This window comes from Phyllobates terribilis, unplaced genomic scaffold, assembly GCF_046119375.1.
Source record: "Phyllobates terribilis strain yellow unplaced genomic scaffold, ASM4611937v1 Scaffold_9__5_contigs__length_417890890, whole genome shotgun sequence".
In the NCBI taxonomy this organism is placed as follows: domain Eukaryota; kingdom Metazoa; phylum Chordata; class Amphibia; order Anura; family Dendrobatidae; genus Phyllobates; species Phyllobates terribilis.
The window spans coordinates 222,389,880-222,410,642 of NW_027362769.1; the positions used below are offsets into that span (position 1 = coordinate 222,389,880).

The 20,763-nt window shown below is 46.5% G+C and overlaps 1 protein-coding gene across 1 annotated transcript in view; it reads right to left on the reverse strand.

Annotated features, from left to right (window-relative positions):
* The window catches only part of CPPED1 (calcineurin like phosphoesterase domain containing 1), a 146,155-nt gene that overhangs the window by 61,076 nt on the left and 64,316 nt on the right, over positions 1-20,763 (reverse strand). The window contains exon 3 of the mRNA XM_073647697.1: positions 4,425-4,847. Within this exon, the coding sequence (XP_073503798.1) occupies positions 4,425-4,847 (423 nt within the window). The remainder of the gene's footprint in view (positions 1-4,424; positions 4,848-20,763) is intronic.

Here is a 20,763-nt window from a genome sequence, read left to right on the forward strand (position 1 = left end):
TCAGACTGGTAGTTCTCTAGGAGTCGCAATGTGACCCCATTTACCTGTATTATGCTGCGATGTAACAGCTGTACATAATAATCTTTGGCTGTGCAAACTGTGTCGTGGTGAAAATTGCCATGTAGCCCCAGCCTAAAACTGACATTATATATAAAGAAATCTGTGTTTAGGGAGCTTATCTATGTTCCCACCCGTCTTCTCCACTGTCATGTGTGCATCATTGAGACAACTGGCTGCAGCCGAAGCCTCCCTGCTGCGCCCAGTCTGCAGTAAGACAACTGGCTGCAGCCGAAGCCTCCGTGCTGCGCCCAGTCTGCAGTAAGAAAACTGGCTGCAGTAGATGCCTCCCTGCTCTGCCCAGTCTGCAGTAAGACAACTGGCTGCAGCAGAAGACTCCCTGCTGTGCCCAGTCTGCAGTAAGTCAACTGGCTGCAGTAGAAGCCTCCCTGCTGTGCCCAGTCTGCAGCATAACAACTGGCTGCAGCAGAAGCCTCCCTGCTGTGCCCAGTCTGCAGTAAGTCAACTGGCTGCAGCAGAAGCCTCCCTGCTGTGCCCAGTCTACAGTAAGACAACTGGCTGCAGCAGAAGCCTCCCAGCTGTGCCCAGTCTGCAGTAAGTCAACTGGCTGCAGTAGAAGCCTCCCTGCTGTGCCCAGTCTGCAGTAAGACAACTGCTGCAGCAGAAGCCTCCCTACTGTGCCCAGTCTGCAGTAAGTCAACTGGCTGCAGCAGAAGCCTCCCTGCTGTGCCCAGTCTGCAGTAAGACAACTGACCGCAGTAGAAGCCTCCCTGTTGTGCCCAGTCCACCTAAAGGCCCCGTCACACTTAGCGACGCTGCAACGATCCCGACAACGATACGACCTGTCAGGGATCGTTGCTGCGTCGCTATGTGGTCGCTGATGAGCTGTCAAACAGGCAGGCTCACCAACGATCAGGGGAGCAGCGACATCGTGGAAAGAATCTTTCCACGATGTCCTGCTCCGGTTACCAGCCTGCTGAAGCAGGAGCTGGCTGGTAACTATGCTAAACATTGGGTTACTGGGGGCACACGCGCCCCTAGTAACCTGCTATTTATCATGGTTACCACTCTGCTACGGTGAGCGGGAGGTTACCGCTCACTTTAGAAGGCTCGTAACCATGATAAACAGCGGGTTACTAGGTGCGCGTGTGCCCCTAGTAACCCGATGTTTATCATGGTTACCAGCCTGATCGCTGCTCCCGCTGGTCACATACAGCGATGTGTGCTGACCAGCGGGAGGGCAACGACCAAAAAAAGGTCCAGGACATTCTGCAGCGATCAGCGACCTCACAGCAGGGGCCTGATCGCTGCAAAGTGTCACACATAGCGATCTCGCTATGTGAGACGGGGGCTTTAGGGAGAGTCTTCAGTCATTCACCAGCTAAAGATCAGAGGGCGATTAACCTCTGTGTTCTCTGCAGAATTTTTACAAGACTGTTTCAGGATCGCGCAGAAAATGCTGCCGACCAACAAACATTGAACAAATTTATATTTCTTATGCACAACAGTACTAGCACAACCAGAAGATTCTGCTCACTCCACAGACACTCTCGCAGTAGAATGTCAGAAAATGTTATTAGTGGTGTCTGTAAGTTCAGATCCTCCTCTAATGCCCTAAATGAAGAGCTTATGACAATTTTTTGGTCTGATGTACAATTGACAATGTAAAATTCCAACCTATCTCTCATAATACCATACACATCTGAGAGTACATTCTTGGAGCATAAAAGACCTGCAATTAGAGAATCAGTAGGGGGTTCAAGCTGGAGAGATTGTCAAATCTTAGTAGAACTTATGCCCCCATGAAGAAACAGTAAGTAAACATAGTATTCGGTATTGATATGCATCACACGCGGCGTACAGCTTAGCAGTATAAAAGTATTTAGTATTTAAATGGTTTTAATGCCCATCATGCTACACTTCTCTTTGAAGCAAGATGGCTTTTTTAATTACACAAAAATACAGGTTAGAAGACATGCTGACAGCAACTGAAGAGTGCAGAACTCTTTACACAGGTAAAGTGGTTAACTATGCAAATGAAAGGACTTGGTTTTTTGATGACAAGCCCTTTGTTATCTACAATAAAAGTTTAATCAGCTTTGCAAATAGTCTTGTGTTTCCGCATGGTTACAGACTACAAACACTGAGTGTAGTTATAAAAGTCACAGACTTTCAAAGCTTAAAGGGGTTGTCCAAACCAGTCCTGAATGTACCGCTGCCACACTCTGCTGGGATCTGTGGTACATCTGAGATTAGAAGATCGGAGCGCTTAACTGAGCACAGGTCCTCTTTAAATCTACATGGGTCATTCATGAGTTAACAGGTTTCTTGTGGCATTGGAAGGGTTTAGAGTTCCTCATGATCTATTGGCTGTGCTCCTTATTGGAACCACACCCTTCCATTATATAAACCTGTGTTTGGCTTCCCTCCATGCCAGCAATAGAATCTTCATCCTGTTCCTGGCTGCACTGGAGAAGGTGTTTCTGGAGAGTCGCTCTTAATCGTTTTGAAATTGTTGCATGCTGTTTGCTGTGAATACCTCTACCCTCCACTTTTGTCATTTTTTCTTGTCGCTTTTCTGCCTCTTTTTTGTGCATTTATTTTCCCTTCGTATTTTATCATGTGTGCCAGCTGTTTGATTGTGCCTTAGTTTCCCCGTCTGTCCAGACTGTGTTTACCCTTTTACTCCGGCCCCTTTCCTCCCTGGAGGGAGGGTGGGAGCAGCTTAGGATTTTGTAGGAGCACAGAGAGGCACAAGACCCAGGCATCTCCACCTTCAATGGTAACTCTGGGGTTAGTGATAGACTAGGACTCCCCTAAATTAAGGGACAGTATAGGGTCCCTCTACCCTGGGATTCCTATGGTCACAGCGTGACACAACCCCTTCTCAATCTATATTTTTGACCCTAGTAAAATAAGAACCCTTATACTCACATCCGGTGCCGGCACTGGCTCTCCCGGCGATCGCGTGACTTTATTAAGTCATGTGATCCCTGTGGCTAATCAGTGGCCGCTTCACTCTCCCCACCTTCGAACAAATCACATACATCCGGAGAAAGTAAGAGCTGCTGCTGCCCACACCACTTATTAAAAAAAACAAAAATGAGCATATAGTCTACAGCAAGTAAATAGTAATAGGGTACTTATTAACGCTATTTTGATCAAAAGTGCATAAATCCCATCCCATGACAAGGTGTACCCTTGGCATGGTCCTAACCTGTATAGCTTTCCATGGATAGGGGTTCTCAGTCAAGTCCTATGCTGCTCTGCCCTTATTCACACTGATGTCATTTGACACATGTAAGGTTTTAACACTCAAGACAGGTTAGGACAGTCCTGGTGGGCTCACCTTGTCATGATGAGGTGGCTTTTATGCTTTTTTGATCAAAATAGCGTTAACCAAGTGCCCTATATTATTTACATGTACTATTACTATTTACTTCCTGTAGAGTATATGCTCTTTTTTTTTTTCTTGGGTTTTGTCTGTGAAATGGACACAGTGTGAACGTGTTCTTCCACTCCGCCCGTACACCAGCTTATAGTCCAGCTCAGTTTTTTTGGTTTTGCCACACCACGGACTGGCAGCTTTCTGTGTATGCTATGCATAGGCAGAAAGCTGCCAATCAGTTGTGGGGGCGGGGATATATACAGCTCATTAATATGGAGGACTACATGGCAGTAGGTTTACTAGTACAGCTGATAAAACACTGATTTTTCTAATCAGCCCAGTAAGTGACACATCGATGGAATCAGGGTCTCTGCATTATGCTGCCCTCAGATTACATAGCAAAAACCTGGTGACAGATTCCCTTTAAGCCTTTCATTATACGACTTCTTACGCGAACTTCCTACCTTTTTGGCCCCCAATGCAAATTTTTTGTGTTCTTAATCCCTCTTAACTCACCCACTATGTCTTGCTTCTGTTGTGTTGATTTTTTTATCATATATGTATTCAAAAGTTAAAATGTAATTATTCTTACAACTCCCTTGATTTTTTTTTCTAGTATGAGCAATAAACACATACCCCTGAAGCTATACTATTGGTATGCAAGTTTTATCGCCAGTCTTTGCATTTATATTTTAAAATATAAAGCAAACAGCATTGAAGGGCCGATTTTTACTAGGAGCCACTGCGACTGACGGTATCAAGCCATGTACACTCTATCTCGCAAGCAGTGATATATTATGCCTTTTGGCAGATTCAATAAATAGGGATTAAGGCCACATCAAAACTCTTCAGGCAAAACGTGTTTCTCCGCACTGAAGGGCAGATCAGATACCAGTAATATGTTTCTGTAAATCTCATACCAAACATACTGGGGATATGAGAGTGTAGTATTTCTTCTATAACAAAGCAGACAAGGACACATCAACATGAATTATTTATCTATATTATAGCACACTACCTGCTTTATGAAACATCTCTAATAGCTCTTGTCGAAGTGATTTTTCCAAGTTGAAATAGTTATTATCTTCATCAGGATTCTGGAGGAATAGAGGGATGTGCTGTAAAATGATAACTCGCTGGCATGTCCGCTGTTTGGCTACGGCCAGCTGCTCAGCGAGCCACTTGTCTTGAGTCTCCTTCTGTTCGGGGCACTTTGATGCATCGAAGAACAATTGTGTATTTAAGACTAGAAAGAAAACTCCACCAACCCAGAAGGAGAAGTAGTCATCCCCCCAGTTGTCGCAGTAGGTCTGTATGGTCTCAGGGGTTGGAGCGTTGCCTATGTCATGGTTTCCGCTAACAAACACCATTGGGATCTCAGGGTTGGTCTTCAGAAGGACGGTTTTCAGATCACGTTCTTGAGCTTCTTTCCACTCAATTCCTAAGAAAATAAACTAAAATTAGAATCATCAAAAAAGCAGCGTGACATACATTGAAAAGCAATTTACTTTACTATAAGAAGATCAAACAAATAATCTAAGGATGTTCACCAATAAGGCGACCTCGGTTTTTCAGAAAAGTGACCGCAAAGGGCATTCACATCTCAAGACATTTAGAACATGTCATGAATACCTAATAGAAGGCAGTATGGTGGCTCAGTGGTTAGCACTGTAGCTTTGTGGTGATGGGGTCCTGGGTTCAAATCCCACCAAGGACAACATCTACAAGGAGTTTGTATGTTCTCCCCATGTTTGCGTGGGTTTCCTCTGGGTTCTCTGGTTTCCTCCCACCCTCCAAAGAAATACTGATAGGGAATTTAGATTGTGATAAGTGAATAAAATAAATAATCGACATGGTTCTCAAGAAAGAGACTATGAAAAATAAAGGATGGCCGTGCATTCACAGCTCTTTCGCTTCACTTCAATGGGGGGGGATTCCAAATATGCTTCCTTGGCTATTTTCGGAACGCCCATAAAAGCGAATGGAGAAAGCCATTCATTCTTGATCACCTTTTTATTCACAGATGAAGATAGGTGTAACTCTATTAGTCATTTACGGCACAGTCTATGAATATTCGGTAGTCTAAGGTTTTAATACCCTTTCAATTAAATGTTCTGTTCTTCTTGGGTAACTTACGTGGATGATAGTTCGCCAATAATAGCACAAGTGAGCGGATTCTAAATTAATTATAAAATTACTCATTGACATTAAATGAATGTCCAAACCCAGTGATTTCTGCTATCCCACGTGTGTGGGGTTGTCCTGACTTTACGCCGAAGCTATTCATGGATTTCACTGTGCCCCAACCTTTCTTGTATGGAAGATGACCTGCACCTGAAGTGTATGGCAGCAGCTTATAGGACTCCTTATTCAGAACACACTCATGCACCTCTGAATAGGCATGTATATGGCAGGCTCGGGAGCAATTGCGGATGACAAAACGATTGTGTCCACCATTAGAATGTAGGAAAAAGATAGAAAACTACTGGTGAGGGAATATATCGCCAAGCTTTTGCTATCTCATCTGAGAGCAGCATGATGTAAGGGCTGAGATCCTAGTTCCAGCGATGTATCACTTACTTTATTGCTTGCTGCAGTTTTGATTAAAAACTGTTTTTTTCTCCTTCAGATCTACTGGTTCTCTAAAATCGGACCTCTGCATAACTCCACCCCCACACTACTGATTGGCTGCCAATCAGTGGTGGGGGCGTGGTTAGACTACCTGGCAGCAGGCCAAGTAGTCCTCTAGTGATAATCTCCTGCTGATAAAAGTGATCTTTATAAAAACTACACTAAGCAGCTCAGTAAGTGACACATCGCTGGAATCAGGGTCTCTCAGATTATGCTGCTCTCAGATTAGGTAGCAAAAAATCTGGTGACAGATTTCTTTTAAAGGGTCTTTATGTGACAAGAAAATTAAGTCCTTTCCTCTCTCCTGACACAGTGCCATTTTTCTCCAGAGATTGTTCCTGGTATTACAGCAGCAATATCAGACAATTTTAACATCATGTATAGTGTCAAATGTCTTTATAGTGTAAAAAAAAAAAAAGAATCCGTGCAGCCAGTTCTCATTGTGAGTGCCCGATCAAATATTTGCACAGCTCAGCTTCATGGATCCAAAATGAGGGTGAAAAAAGAGAGAAATCGCAATTGAAGTTTACGGTAATTTTACTTTTATCCGAGCTGTAGAAAAATAAAAAAGTTTGTCTAAACTTTAAACTGTTTAGAAAAAATAGATATAGTCTTGCGAGAAATAAAAAATGAAAAAATCAAAATGAAGAAAAAGGGAATTTCCAACCATGATTCCCTTTACTTGACAAAAAAAGAAGACAGAGCGTTAACAAGGCATAAAAGAAATGGAACTGTAACCAAGAAAAATGCTCTGAAATCCTGGGTCCTATTTGCCTGCCGTGCGAGGTCCCAAGTTTGTGTGTTATTAAACTAGCTTTCTTGAAGCATTTTTCTACATTCTGAAATACTCTGGTGTCCAGTTAGCTGCCTGAATGTGCACATTATTGCTTCACCTTGCGCTGTGAAAATAACCTCCATGCTTCATTGCAGCAGATCCTCGCCACAGAATCCAAACATGCTCTTCAAAAAAGTATTGCTTCATTTATCACTCCCACCATCACTTAACACTTTTATATTAACTGCGGATGATAGAGGGAAGATAACAAAAAAGTTTGGAGAAACTTTAGACGCCAGAAGTCTGCTCAGAGTTGGAGATATGCTACAGGAAAGGTCACTTCACTTAGAAAACAAGGAGTAAAATAAACTTCATTGGTAAAACATCACTGCCGCTTCATCAGCTAGATTTCCAAAGCATTAACTTATTTAGAAGTTCTCCCTATAAAAAGCTAAAAACCTAAATTTCTATTTTTTTTCACATTTTATTGCCTCTACTGATATATGAAAAATGGCCAAAATGTCCTCCTAAAGCACTGCTTCACTGCCGACATTTGTTGAAGCCCAAGGCCCACAGACTCGTACCACCGGGACAACCCCTCCTCCCAGCCCGAAGCCCACATCATCGCCCCAATCTTGCTGCCGCCGACTTCCTGCAACAGCGACCTTGTCTCCTGTGACCCCGCTCCACCATTTTTTCCCATTTTCCTCCCCAAAATTTGGGGTGAGTCTTATGGTCCGGTGGGTCTTATAGTGAGCAAAACACGGGAGTTGCCAACTTCCTGCCTATTCTGCCCCGTGACAATGTGCTCTGTCTCAGAATAGTCACAGACCGCTCTTGTCGCCGATTCTCCCGCTTCCGATGATGTCACATTGATAGAGCAGCTCTTTCTCTTTCACTCTGCTCTACTGATGGGGTCTCTCTACTGATGTCATGCTGATTGACAGCTGGCTCCCCGCTGCCTAACTGGGGGGAGCCAGCTGTCAATTAGCATGAAGTCAGCAGTGATGTCCCATTGAAAGCAAAAAGGAAAAGAAAGAGCTGCTCTTTTGACGTGTGGTCAAATGAAGTCAGAGAATCGCTGCCTGAGCTGGAAGAGATCATTGCAGGATAGGATAGGCAGGTTGTTAAGAACTTACTGACAGGTAGATACTAAGTTCATAACCCCATAGGTAAAAAGACCAAAAGTCTAAGATAACCTCATTAACTACAGCCATGGCCTTTTATGGCACAAGCTTGTCAATTGTTTTAGACCAATGTTGTCCTACTAAATACATTACAATCAGTGATGAGCCTCTCAGAAGGTACCTATTCTCCTTGTGGAGATCCACTTACTAAGGATCCCTTATGAGGGTTGTCCCATGAACAAAGTACTTTTTATTCAATAGATCTTGTAATAATAAGTTTCACAGATGGATGTGCTAAAATAACCTGCTGAGATAATCTTATAAATGTTCCCCTGCTGTGTACTGTGTAATGTCTGTGCCTAACAGTGCAGGAACATGGTCTGATCATACCACAGCTCCTGGGCAGGGGAGGAAGAAAAAGAGTATACAGATATTACAGCACATGATCACAGCTGATTCTTTCTGTGAGGTAAAACATTGTTTAAAAACAGGCAGGGAAGTGTTTTACCTCACAGAAAGAATTTGCAGATTCAATCACAATTGCCGCACCCAGTACACTAAGTGATACAACGCTCGAATCGGGGTCTCTGTACCTACATCATGCTGCTGACAGATTCTCTTTAAATGGTTGTCCAGATTAGAAGGTTATAAAATAACAACAGTAGTAATATTCAACTTACAAATGCTCTACTGCTAACATAGTGACTGGGGCCCTCACCAGCTCTCTTCTCTAGCAATATTGTGTCGACACTCCACTGAGATTACAGTTACAGACAGTGATTGACTGGAGAAGTCACGGGTCATGTCAACATGTAATTGCCAAGACAGGAAGAACAGACCATGGCTTGGATCAGTGGGAAATGTGTAGGAGGAGCATTATTTTATAGTATTCAGAACTTATTTAAATAGTTGGGAACGACCCCTGTAAAGGGAATCTGTCAGCAGGTTTTTGCTATGTCATCTGACAGCACCATGCGCTAGGGACAAAGACCCCAATTCCAGTGATGTGTCACTTAGATTACAGGGTGCAGCAGTTATGATAGAGTCACAGTTTTCTCTGCTGCAGATCTAGCAGCACTCAGTTGTTTTGCAAAGTACAACCTGCCCACACCACAGCTTACTGTGTACATTGTATAGTGACAGAGATCTGCTAATCAGTGCTGGGGAGTTGTTGGACTAGCAGGCACAAGGCAGCTTGTCCTGTAATGATAATTTCCTGCTGATAAAACACTGATTGTATTGAAACAGTAAAACATAGCCTAGAAAATGACACATCCCTTTAATCAGGTTCTCTGTGCTTACATTATGCTGCACTCAAATTACATAGCAAAAACTTGCTGTCAGATTTCCCTTAATCTACTAATATTGGACATCTGGAAGAGGAAAAATATATTTTCAAAGTGCGCCGAATGTAAATGTTCAGTTCACTGAAGTAACGGGCAACTATCCAGTCATTTGGATGGAAATTGTGTTTAAAGTTTGTTGGATCCTTCCCTTTCTGAAATTCTATGGTCATGGACAAATATGAATAAAATGAAAGGTCAATGGACCATCAGCAATGCCATTACCTATAATGCCTTCCAACCACAATTGCCTTTGGCTGACGATTAATACGGACTGTCTGGGCAAGAGCACCCAACCTTACAACTGCTTGTTGAAAAGTTTCTACAACCGCTATATCAGCGATGGCCAATGAGTCCGCAATAATTGAGTATTATCTTAGACGAGTACACATATTATATGGAAGGACGACATGTCATGCTTTATAGAAGACCTGCAGAAACAACACACATCGCTTCCAAGTTTACCATTTGTGCATTATGTCTACCCGAGGAATTCTTTACTATTCACCCATCATGCAACTTAGTCATGCAATAAATTGAAAGACGGCATAAGCCAAGAAAGGGATGTGAGCATTTGGTTTAGCAGATAATGTTAAAGCCCCTCTGAGAACAGGCATGTTTTCCGCATGCTGCAGGAAGTCAGGCGGAAAGAGCACTTGTGGCCAATATGATAAAGAACCACTTGAAACACCATAGGGATGGGAGAGTTATCAGTAATCGCTGATTACTAGGCAAACTACCTTGTGTACACACGGTCTTGTGTCCATGAACCGATCATAATGTATCGGGGAGCCGTATTAAGGGCAATTCCATGATTTTCATATTAAACAAATAAGAACCTCTTCTATCAGAGATTTAGGGTCACTAGGAATACAAATTACCCACGAGGCCCCCTCTGAAGACAAAAACTTGTGTTAAGAAAACACAAAAAAATACAATTCCCTGTTTGTTAGAGATTGGACAGAACAGGGAAACAAGAAGTTGCATTTCCCTAATAGCGAAGTAGTTGAGCTACACTTTACTTGACCTTATTAGAGTAAAATGGCTTTTCTTTTTTCAGAAAATCCCTGTTCCAAAACTGCAGTTTGATTTAAAGACAACCTGTCAGCAGGATTTTGCTAAGTAAAGTACAGACGTGGCCATATTGGCGCTGTTATACTGAATAAAAATATACTTATGGTGAAGAAATCGGTTTTGAGGATTTTGTTTAATCTGCATTTGATTTTTTTTGTAATCATATCTTCGTGCATCGGGAAGGGACTGGGGGTAGGGTTTTCAGCTCTGCTCCGGCCCCTCTGCCGCCTCTGGTGTCTTTATCTTCTTTTTGTTCTAAATTTCGCACTGGTGCCGTCCTAGCTGTGTGCAGATTGATGTAATGATGGCTTCAGTAAAATGGCGAAAGTGGCATTGAGCAATCTGTGCATGCGCAACCACCGGCGCCATTTTCCCACCACGTGATTAATCTGTGCTATCCACAAAACAGACTTCTTCACTGCAGGTATAATTTTAATCAGTATAACAGCGCCAAGATGGCCATGTCTGTACTTTACTTAGCAAAATCCTGCTGACAGGTTCTCTTTAAGAAGACAAACTATTTTTCATTCGCCCTAAGGGGTCCAGTCGCCACCACTGTTCCCGATGTCTGCTACGGCCAATCAGTGAGCTTAGCAGCTCTGTCCAAGTAGATGACACAAGCCACTGAGCTCACCGATTGGCTGCAGTGCTGTTGACATGACGTCAGCACTGTAAACAATAACAGACACCGGGTGTACGGATGTAGACTCAGCACTGGATCAGGGGAGGGGGAGTAAAAAATTATTTTTATTTATTTATTTTTTTTTTAAAACAAACTGTTGCCAGGAGACGGGTTTCCCCAAACCGGAATAACAATTTAAAGGGGTTTTCCCACGCATAAAAGTTCATTTTACTTAATAAATCTTGGAATAATAATAACTTCCACAATTGGATGTGTTTAGTTTAAATACAATGTTCCTGTGATGAGATAATCTTATAAATGTGCCCCTGCTGTGTACTGTGTAATGTCTGTGTCTGACCGTACAGGAACATGGTCTGATCATACCACATCTCCTGGGCAGGGGGGGAAGCAAAATAGTATACAGACATTACAGCAGGGGATCACAGCTGATTCTGTGAGGTAAAACATTGTTTATAAACAGGCAGGGAAATGTTTTACCTCACAGAAAGAATCAGCTGTGATCTCCTGCTGTCCTGTCTGTATACTCTTTTGCTTCCTCCCCTGCCCAGGAGCTGTGGTATGATCAGACCATGTTCCTGCACGGTCAGACACAGCCATTACACAGTGCACAGCAGGGGCACATTTATAAGATTATCTCAGCACAGGAACATTTTATTTAAACACATCCAATTGTGGAACTTACTATTATTCCAAGATCTATTGATTAAAATCAACTTTTATTCATGGGAAACCTCCTTTAAGGATTTGCGCAGTTGGCGATCTTCAGGAAGATGCTGGCGGTGTTTTCCTGAAGTGTCTTCTTTGGCGACTCTCCAATGGTTTTCTTTGTCACTAGTGTATTTTTTCTTTTTTAAATGTGTACATAAACTATTCCCTGAAGGATGGTCAGGTCACTTCTTTTAGCAGCTTCACGACTTTCAAAGCCAGAAGTGATTAAAAGATGCTCAATAAGATGGAACCTAGTCGCTTTGACATTGTAGTGCACATGTTCATTCTTGTTGGCATTTATTTAGTGCTCTTTCAGCCGGGTTCCAGGAGACGTTGTGTGCACAGACCCCAAAGGTGCTAAATAGTTAGAGAATATGTTATTAGTTTCAGATTAGGGAAGATCCGACACCCAGAAACCCCCACCACTGGGGTTATAAACCGTTAACAGCCAATCATCTTTGTACAAGCTAAAAAATACAATAGTAACAGAAAACTCATTAAAATCCTGTATAGCACAACAATATATGACTTTGCCGTGTGCGTAATCTGGGAGAACAAACATAAGAAATGAAAAGAGACATTCACAAGGTTTTTAATATTAGAATTGCAGAATTAAATCCCAACGGCGATTTAACCCTTTAAAGGACCAGAATGTCCAAAATAAAGAGCCAAAATATCCCACAATGCCCTATGCATTTAACAAATGAATATTCCCATTGATTATGAGATGTTATGTGCGTTCACATTAGTCACAACTAGTGTTGAGCATTCCGATACTGAAATATCGGGTATCGGCCGATATTCACTGTATCGGAATTCCGATACTTAATTCCGATACTTTTATAATATCGAATACCGGAATCGGAAGTTCCCATAATGCCTGCGCTCTGCAGTGTCTGTGAAGGATGACAAGCTGGATGGCAGCGCTCAGCTGCGATCCAGCTTGTCATCAGAATGCCATCCCAGCGTGGGAGAATTCTCCTGATTGTTTAAAAGCCGGCGCGCGGTAAAAAGCCACCGGCTTTTAAACAATCACGCAGCCCCATACTGCTTCCCCGCAGCCTCCCACCCCGATCCTCCGCTCCCCTCGCCACCTCCAATCCCAATCGTAAATTAGGACCGGGCGGGGAGCGCAGCACCAAGGAGCGAAGGACCCGGGCGGGGAAGCCGGCAGTGAAAAGACTTCACCGCCGGCTTTCCCGTTCTGTGCTGCGCTTTCCCGCCGGTTATTTCAAATGAACAGCTGAGGTATCAGGTGATGCCAATCAGCTGTTCATTTGAAGTAGCCGCGGTGCCCTCAGAGGGTTCATGTGAGTTCATGCTTGACTGCATGAACTCACATCAAATTTCCCACGGCCGCACAGGTCAGCCACTCCTCCCAGACCCGTCATGATTAGTGTGTGCGGGGTGTGTGTGCGGGGTGTGTGTGTGTGCGGGGTGTGTGTGTGCGGGTGTGTGTGCGGGGTGTCTGTGCGTGCAGGCAGACATAGGCCGATGTGACACTACTACTCCCATCGGCCTATGTCTGTCCCCCGTCCACTCGTGCCAGCAGGATCAGCTTGATGGGAGCAGTAGTGCCCATCAGCCTGATCCTGCTATTTAAATTGCCCTACTGTGTCCCCAATAAATTTTAAATACATGTCATTGGTAGCCAGTGGTTACCTAAAAGAAATTAGTTCATACATTACCTGTCCCCGCCGATCGCCACCTAAAATAAAGTAAAAAATAAAAAACTACACCTATACTCACCTAGACACCTAATTCCCCGAAGCCATCGATCTCCTGTAATAAAATATAAAATAATAAACCACAACCTTATCCTTACCCCTCCGTAGCAGTCCACGAGTGTCCCACGAAGATCTCCAGTTCAGAGCAGCCACATAGAATGTGACCGCTCTGAACCGCTGCCGCCGCTAGAATGACGGGGCCGTAAGGGTTCACCGGAGTTCAGGCAGCGCTGCTCCGGTTAGCTCCTTTACGGCACTGCTGTATCGTGAGAAATTCCCACGGTACAGCACTGCCGTAAAGGAGGTCTCCGGAGCTGCGCTGCCTGAATGCACTCCGGTGACCTCAGTCAGTGGCTCCCGCTGCCGGGAGCGGACGTGTTCCCGGCAGCGTGAGCTTACAGCAGCCATGCACAGCTGTCACCATCTCCAGATGTGACAGCTGTGCATGGGAGATCAGCGCAGGAACGTGGACAGGTAACTATTTTTTTTTTAGTAAACTAAGAATTAAATAAAATGGTGTTTTATTTCAAATAAATTATTTTTTTCTGGGTGTAGTGTGTTTTTTCTTTTTAACACTTTGTAGGTTAGTAATGGGGGTGTCATATAGACGGCCATCATTACTAACCTGGGCTTCATGGCAGCTGGCGCTGACATGAACCCCACCACTATTACCCCCTGCCACCGCACCAGGGCAGCGTGGAAGAGCGAGGCTAAGTGCCAGAATTGGCGCATCCTATGGATGCGCCATTTCTGGGGCGGCTGACGGCTGGTGTTTCTAGCCTGGGAGGGGGCCAATATTCATGGCACCCTTCCTGAGCTATTAATATCAGCCCCCAGCTGTCTGCCTAGCCTTTGCTAGCTATTAAAATAGGGGGGACCCCACGTCATTTTTTTTGGGGGGGTCCCCCATTTTAATAGCTAGTAAAGGCTAGGTATTCAGCTGGGGGCTGATATTAGTAGCCTGGGAAGCTCCGTGGGTTTTACCCCCTTCCCAGGCTTCAAACATCTGCCCCAGCCGTCTGCTTAACCTCCGCTAGAGACTAAAATTATGGGGGATCCCACGCCATTTTTTTTTTTAAATAAATCCTTTATTTTAACACTAAATGACATTTGAGGACTTAATAAAGATGCAGTCCCTAAATTATTATTTATTTTTTAATAAATTTTTCCCAAAACTTTTGACGTGGGCTTCGCCATATTTTTGTATGCCAGCCAGGTACAGCATCCAGCTTCTATGAACGCGCCATTTTCCGGGGCGGCCGCGGACTGCAATTTTCAGCGGGGGGGGGCAGAAAGCTTGGGCCTCCCTGCGCTGCAGATTCCATCCCCCAGCTGCCTAGTGTTATGCACACGCCCGGGCTAAGCGGCGTGTGCGTGTGATTGGTAGTGATTCCACTGGACCGTGCCGGAGAGTGAATGCCTGGAGGGGCGTGACTAGTTATTCACCCGATCCGACCAGGGTCGCACGACGGCATACGACGCCAGTGCACCAAGGAGGAACCGAGCAGAGGGACCAGGTGCTACTCCAGGACAGACCCCGGACACGGCTGTTGACCCACACAGGGGAATACAGGAACAGGCTGGTAGGCTGGCACACAGACTGGTGGGTATAGGCAGGCACGACTGGTATGCAGGCAGGCGGGTATGCAGGCAGGGGGGTAAAGGCAAGCACAGCTAGAGTGCAGACAGGGAGGCACTAGCAGGTAGGAACACAGGCGGGATAGGACCCAGTACACACCGGGACTAAGGAACAATACAGGCAGAACAGGTAAAGGACAGGAGAGAGTTCAGACTGGAACTGAGTGTACGGAGGAGACCGACACTGCAGCGGGATACAGGAGCGGGTCTGGGAATACTGCCCCCAGAGAGGCGGGACGAACAGGCAAGGAGCGTGTTCAGACAGGACAGACAAGATACAGGAGCGGGTCTAGGTAATCGGCCCCTAGAAGGCAGGAGGAACAGGCTAGGAGCGTGTTCAGACAGGACAGACAAGAGAACACAGAAAGGACTCAGTTCAGACACGGGAACTAATACCGAAAAGCAGGAGACATACAGGACTCAGTTCAGACACGGGAGCTGAAACCGCAAAGCAGGAGAAATACAGGACTCAGTTCAGACACGGGAGCTGATACCGCAAAGCAGAAGACATACAGGACACAGTTCAGACACGGGAGCTGATACCGCAAAGCAGGAGACATACAGGACTCAGTTCAGACACGGGAACTGATACAAAAAGCAGGAGACAAGAGACAGGACCTGGCACCTTCAGAGTGCAAGCACACACTGAAGGAAACACTATGCTCAGGCAGGGATAGAAGGGAGCTGCTGAGCTATATACCAAGTGACAGACAGCAATAGGCTGAGGACGCACAAGGGGTGTGACCCACAGCAGGTACAAAAGGCAGGAAGTGATCGGGCGCCGCCCTTAAGCAGCAGAAACAGACACAAACAGACAGCATGGAGGGAAGCCAGAGAGACATTCTGGACAGGAGATCAAGTGCGCCCTCTTGCACAGTGGGAGATGGACCACCATGCAAGGACGCCGCCAGGTATGTTACAGTACCTCCCCCCTTACGCCCCCTCTTCTTCAGGCCTGCCAGAATCTTCCGCAGGGAATTCGAGGACCAGTCGTTCACTGGGTTGGAGGGGGACAGAGACTTGAGGGTAATCTCTGCTTCGAGGTACATCTTGTCAAGCTCACAGGAAAAAATAGACGGGTTATCAGGTACATAATGAGGAAAAGTCACTGTCTCTTTGTTATCTGGTGGTATCCCGGAGGATTCAGGAAACAACTGGAGGTCCTCCGCCGGGTCAGAAGAGTGCAGAGGCTCAGAGAAAACAACTGCTTCAGAGTACACTAGGTCAGACTCACTGGAGGAAGCAGGCGAGGTATCGGGTACCGAGTATAGGAAAGTCTCTGTCCATTCACCACCAGGTGGCACCCCGAAGGGTTCTGAACACAACTGGAGGTCCTCCGCCTGGTCGGAGGGGTGTAGAGACTCGGGAGTAACCTCTGCTTCGGAGTACACTAGGTCGGACTCACTGGACGAAGCGAGCGAGGTATCAGGTACAGGATATAGGAAAGTCTCTGTCCATTCACCACCAGGTGGCACCCCGAAGGATTCTGAACACAACTGGAGGTCCTCCGCCTGGTCGGAGGGGTGTAGAGACTCAGGAGTAACCTCTGCTTCGGAGTACACTAGGTTGGACTCACTGGACGAAGCGAGCGAGGTATCAGGTACAGAGTATAGGAAAGTCTCTGTCCATTCACCACCAGGTGGCACCCCGAAGGATTCTGAACACAACTGGAGGTCCTCTGCCTGGTCGGAGGGGTGTAGAGACTCAGGAGTAACCTCTGCTTCGGAGTACACTAGGTTGGACTCACTGGACGAAGCGAGCGAGGTATCAGGTACAGAGTATAGGAGAGTCTCTGTCCTTTCGCTACCAGGTAGCACCCCGAAGGGTTCAGGAGACAACTGGAGATCCTCCGCCTGGTCGGAGGGGTGTAGAGACTCGGAGGTAACTACCACTTTGGGGTACCCATTGTCAGGCTCACAGGACGAAGCGGACAAAGTATTGTGTACCGGGTGTAGAGAAGTCTCTCTCCATTTGTCATCGAGTGGTATCCCGGAGGGTTCAGGAGGCAACAGGGGATCCTCCGCCAGGTAGTAGAGGTGCACAGACTCTGAGGTAACCACAGCTTTGGAGCATCCTTGGACATGCACACCGGTTAAAGAGAGAGAAGCATCTGATGCCGGGTGCAGGAAGTTCTCCTGTGTGGAGTCTGGATGGGCAGAAGTCTCTTCAGCCAGGAGAACTGGTGCACTACCCACGCACATTACCCATTGGGGTTTCTCCGGGATACAGGGAGATGAAGCTTCAGTAGGGACTTCAAGGTTGGGGTCAGGAGGTCTCAAGGAGGACAGACCCTGGCGTGACGGCTTGCCTCTAAGTCTAGCACGTCTGGACTGCCTCTTGAGGTTGAGAGAAGTATTCCGGAAAGTGTAGTCACCCTGTGAGGATTCTGGGTGGGCAGTAGTCTCATTGGGCTGGAGGACTATTGCGCTACCCACACACATTACCCGTCGGGGCTGCTCCGGGATATTGGGAAGTGAAGCTTCAGCAGGGGCTTCAGAGTTAGGGTCCTCGAAGACCATACGAAAGGCCACCAGGAAGGCCTGCAGGTCAAGGATGACAGGATCCCATGCTTCCCATAGGGGGGTGACCCATTTCAAGGCATCACCCGCTAGGTAGTCAATCATAAAGGCCACTTTAGCCCAATCGGAAGGAAAATAGAGAGGGTAGGCCTTAAAGTGTAGCATGCATTGCTCCACAAATGCACGACACTGTCTTGGATCCCCATAGTAACGTGGCGGATCCGCAGGAACGAGAGCTGATAGATCCATCTGGACGGGTGCGTAATTCGCCTGGAACTCAGCTAAAGGGGGAAAAAAATTTATTTATTTATTTTAATGCATGTATTCGCTGGAAAAACTTCTCAAAGAGCGAAGGCCGTGGGGCTCAACGGGAACCATGGCCTGAGCATGCTGTTATGCACACGCCCGGGCTAAGCGGCGTGTGCGTGTGATTGGTAGTGATTCCACTGGACCGTGCCGGAGAGTGAATGCCTGGAGGGGCGTGACTAGTTATTCACCCGATCCGACCAGGGTCGCACGACGGCATACGACGCCAGTGCACCAAGGAGGAACCGAGCAGAGGGACCAGGTGCTACTCCAGGACAGACCCCGGACACGGCTGTTGACCCACACAGGGGAATACAGGAACAGGCTGGTAGGCTGGCACACAGACTGGTGGGTATAGGCAGGCACGACTGGTATGCAGGCAGGCGGGTATGCAGGCAGGGGGGTAAAGGCAAGCACAGCTAGAGTGCAGACAGGGAGGCACTAGCAGGTAGGAACACAGGCGGGATAGGACCCAGTACACACCGGGACTAAGGAACAATACAGGCAGAACAGGTAAAGGACAGGAGAGAGTTCAGACTGGAACTGAGTGTACGGAGGAGACCGACACTGCAGCGGGATACAGGAGCGGGTCTGGGAATACTGCCCCCAGAGAGGCGGGACGAACAGGCAAGGAGCGTGTTCAGACAGGACAGACAAGATACAGGAGCGGGTCTAGGTAATCGGCCCCTAGAAGGCAGGAGGAACAGGCTAGGAGCGTGTTCAGACAGGACAGACAAGAGAACACAGAAAGGACTCAGTTCAGACACGGGAACTAATACCGAAAAGCAGGAGACATACAGGACTCAGTTCAGACACGGGAGCTGAAACCGCAAAGCAGGAGAAATACAGGACTCAGTTCAGACACGGGAGCTGATACCGCAAAGCAGAAGACATACAGGACACAGTTCAGACACGGGAGCTGATACCACAAAGCAGGAGACATACAGGACTCAGTTCAGACACGGGAACTGATACAAAAAGCAGGAGACAAGAGACAGGACCTGGCACCTTCAGAGTGCAAGCACACACTGAAGGAAACACTATGCTCAGGCAGGGATAGAAGGGAGCTGCTGAGCTATATACCAAGTGACAGACAGCAATAGGCTGAGGACGCACAAGGGGTGTGACCCACAGCAGGTACAAAAGGCAGGAAGTGATCGGGCGCCGCCCTTAAGCAGCAGAAACAGACACAAACAGACAGCATGGAGGGAAGCCAGAGAGACATTCTGGACAGGAGATCAAGTGCGCCCTCTTGCACAGTGGGAGATGGACCACCATGCAAGGACGCCGCCAGGTATGTTACACCTAGTTGTACCTGGCTGGACACAAAAATAGGGAGAAGCTCCACGTTTTTTTTTTTTTAATTATTTCATGAAATTCATGGAATAATTAAGAAAAAAAGGGCTTCCCTATATTGTTGTGTCCGGCTAGGTACAAATAGGCAGCTGGTGGTTGGGGGCAGCCCGTTCCTGCCTGCTGTACCTGGCTGGACACAAATATAGTGTGAAGCCCCACGTCAATTTTTTTTTAATTATTTCAGGAAATTCATGAAATAATTAAAAAAAAAAATGTGTGGCGCTTCGCCCTATTTTTGTGTCCAGCCAGGTACAACTAGGCAGCTGGGGGCTGGAATCTGCAGCGCAGGGAGACCCAAGCTTTCTGGGCCCCACCCGCTGCAAATTGCAGTCCGCAGCCGCCCCGGAAAATGGCGCGTTCATAGAAGCGCCATCTTCTGGCGCTGTACCCAACTCATCCAGGGCCCTGGTGCGGTGGCTCACTGGGTAATAAAGGGGTTAAGGCCAGCTTGGCATTATCAGCTGGCCCTAAGCCCGAAATTCATGGGGTCACGCCAATATTAGACATGACCGCCATGAATTTCTAGTAAAGTATTTAAAAAAAACACAAACACCCAGAAAAAAGTCCTTTAATTGAAATAAAGACACAATTCTTTATTGTTCTAAATTAAACCATACTTACCGCCACGCCCATTCCAGCTGAAGCCAACGATCTCCTGCAATAAAAGTAAAATAATAAAGCAACCTCATCCTTACCTTTCCATGGTTCCCAGGACAGCTTCAGCTCTGCTACATCGAGATGACAGGCTGGACCGCAGCAGAACGCTGCCATCCAGCCTGTCATCCCGCGGACACTGAGAAGCGCAGGCATGCTTGCGCTCCTCAGTGTCTCTCTGTGACGTCATCCAGATGAGCCGAGGTCATGTCCAATGAACTCCGCTCACCTCATGCACGTCACTGACAGCGTGGGAAAATTCTCACGCTTCAGCGCTGAGTGCAGGAGAATTCTCCCACGCTGTCAGTGACGTGCATGAGGTGCGCCGAGTTCATTGGACATGACCTCACCTCATGCACGTCACTGACAGCGTGGGAAAATTCTCACGCTGAAGCGCTGAGTGCAGGAGAATTCTCCCACGCTGTCAGTGACGTACATGAGGTGAGCCGAGTTCATTGTCGGCTCATCTGGATGCCGTCACAGCCAGACACTGAGGAGTGGAAGTATGCCTGCGCTTCTCAGTGTCTGCGGGATGACAGGCTGGATGGCAGCGTTCTGCTACGGTCCAGCCTGTCATCTCGATGTAGCAGAGCTGGAGCCGTCGTGGGAGCCATGGAAAGGTAAGGATGAGGTTGCTTTATTATTTTTCTTTTATTGCAGGAGATCGTTGGCTTCAGCTGGAATGGGCGTGATGGTAAGTATGGTTTAATTTAGAACAATAAAGAATTGTGTGTTTATTTCAATTAAAGGACTTTTTTCTGGGTGTTTGTGTTTTTTTTAAATACTTTACTAGAAATTCATGGTGGTCATGTCTAATATTGGCGTGACCCCATGAATTTCGGGCTTAGGGCCAGCT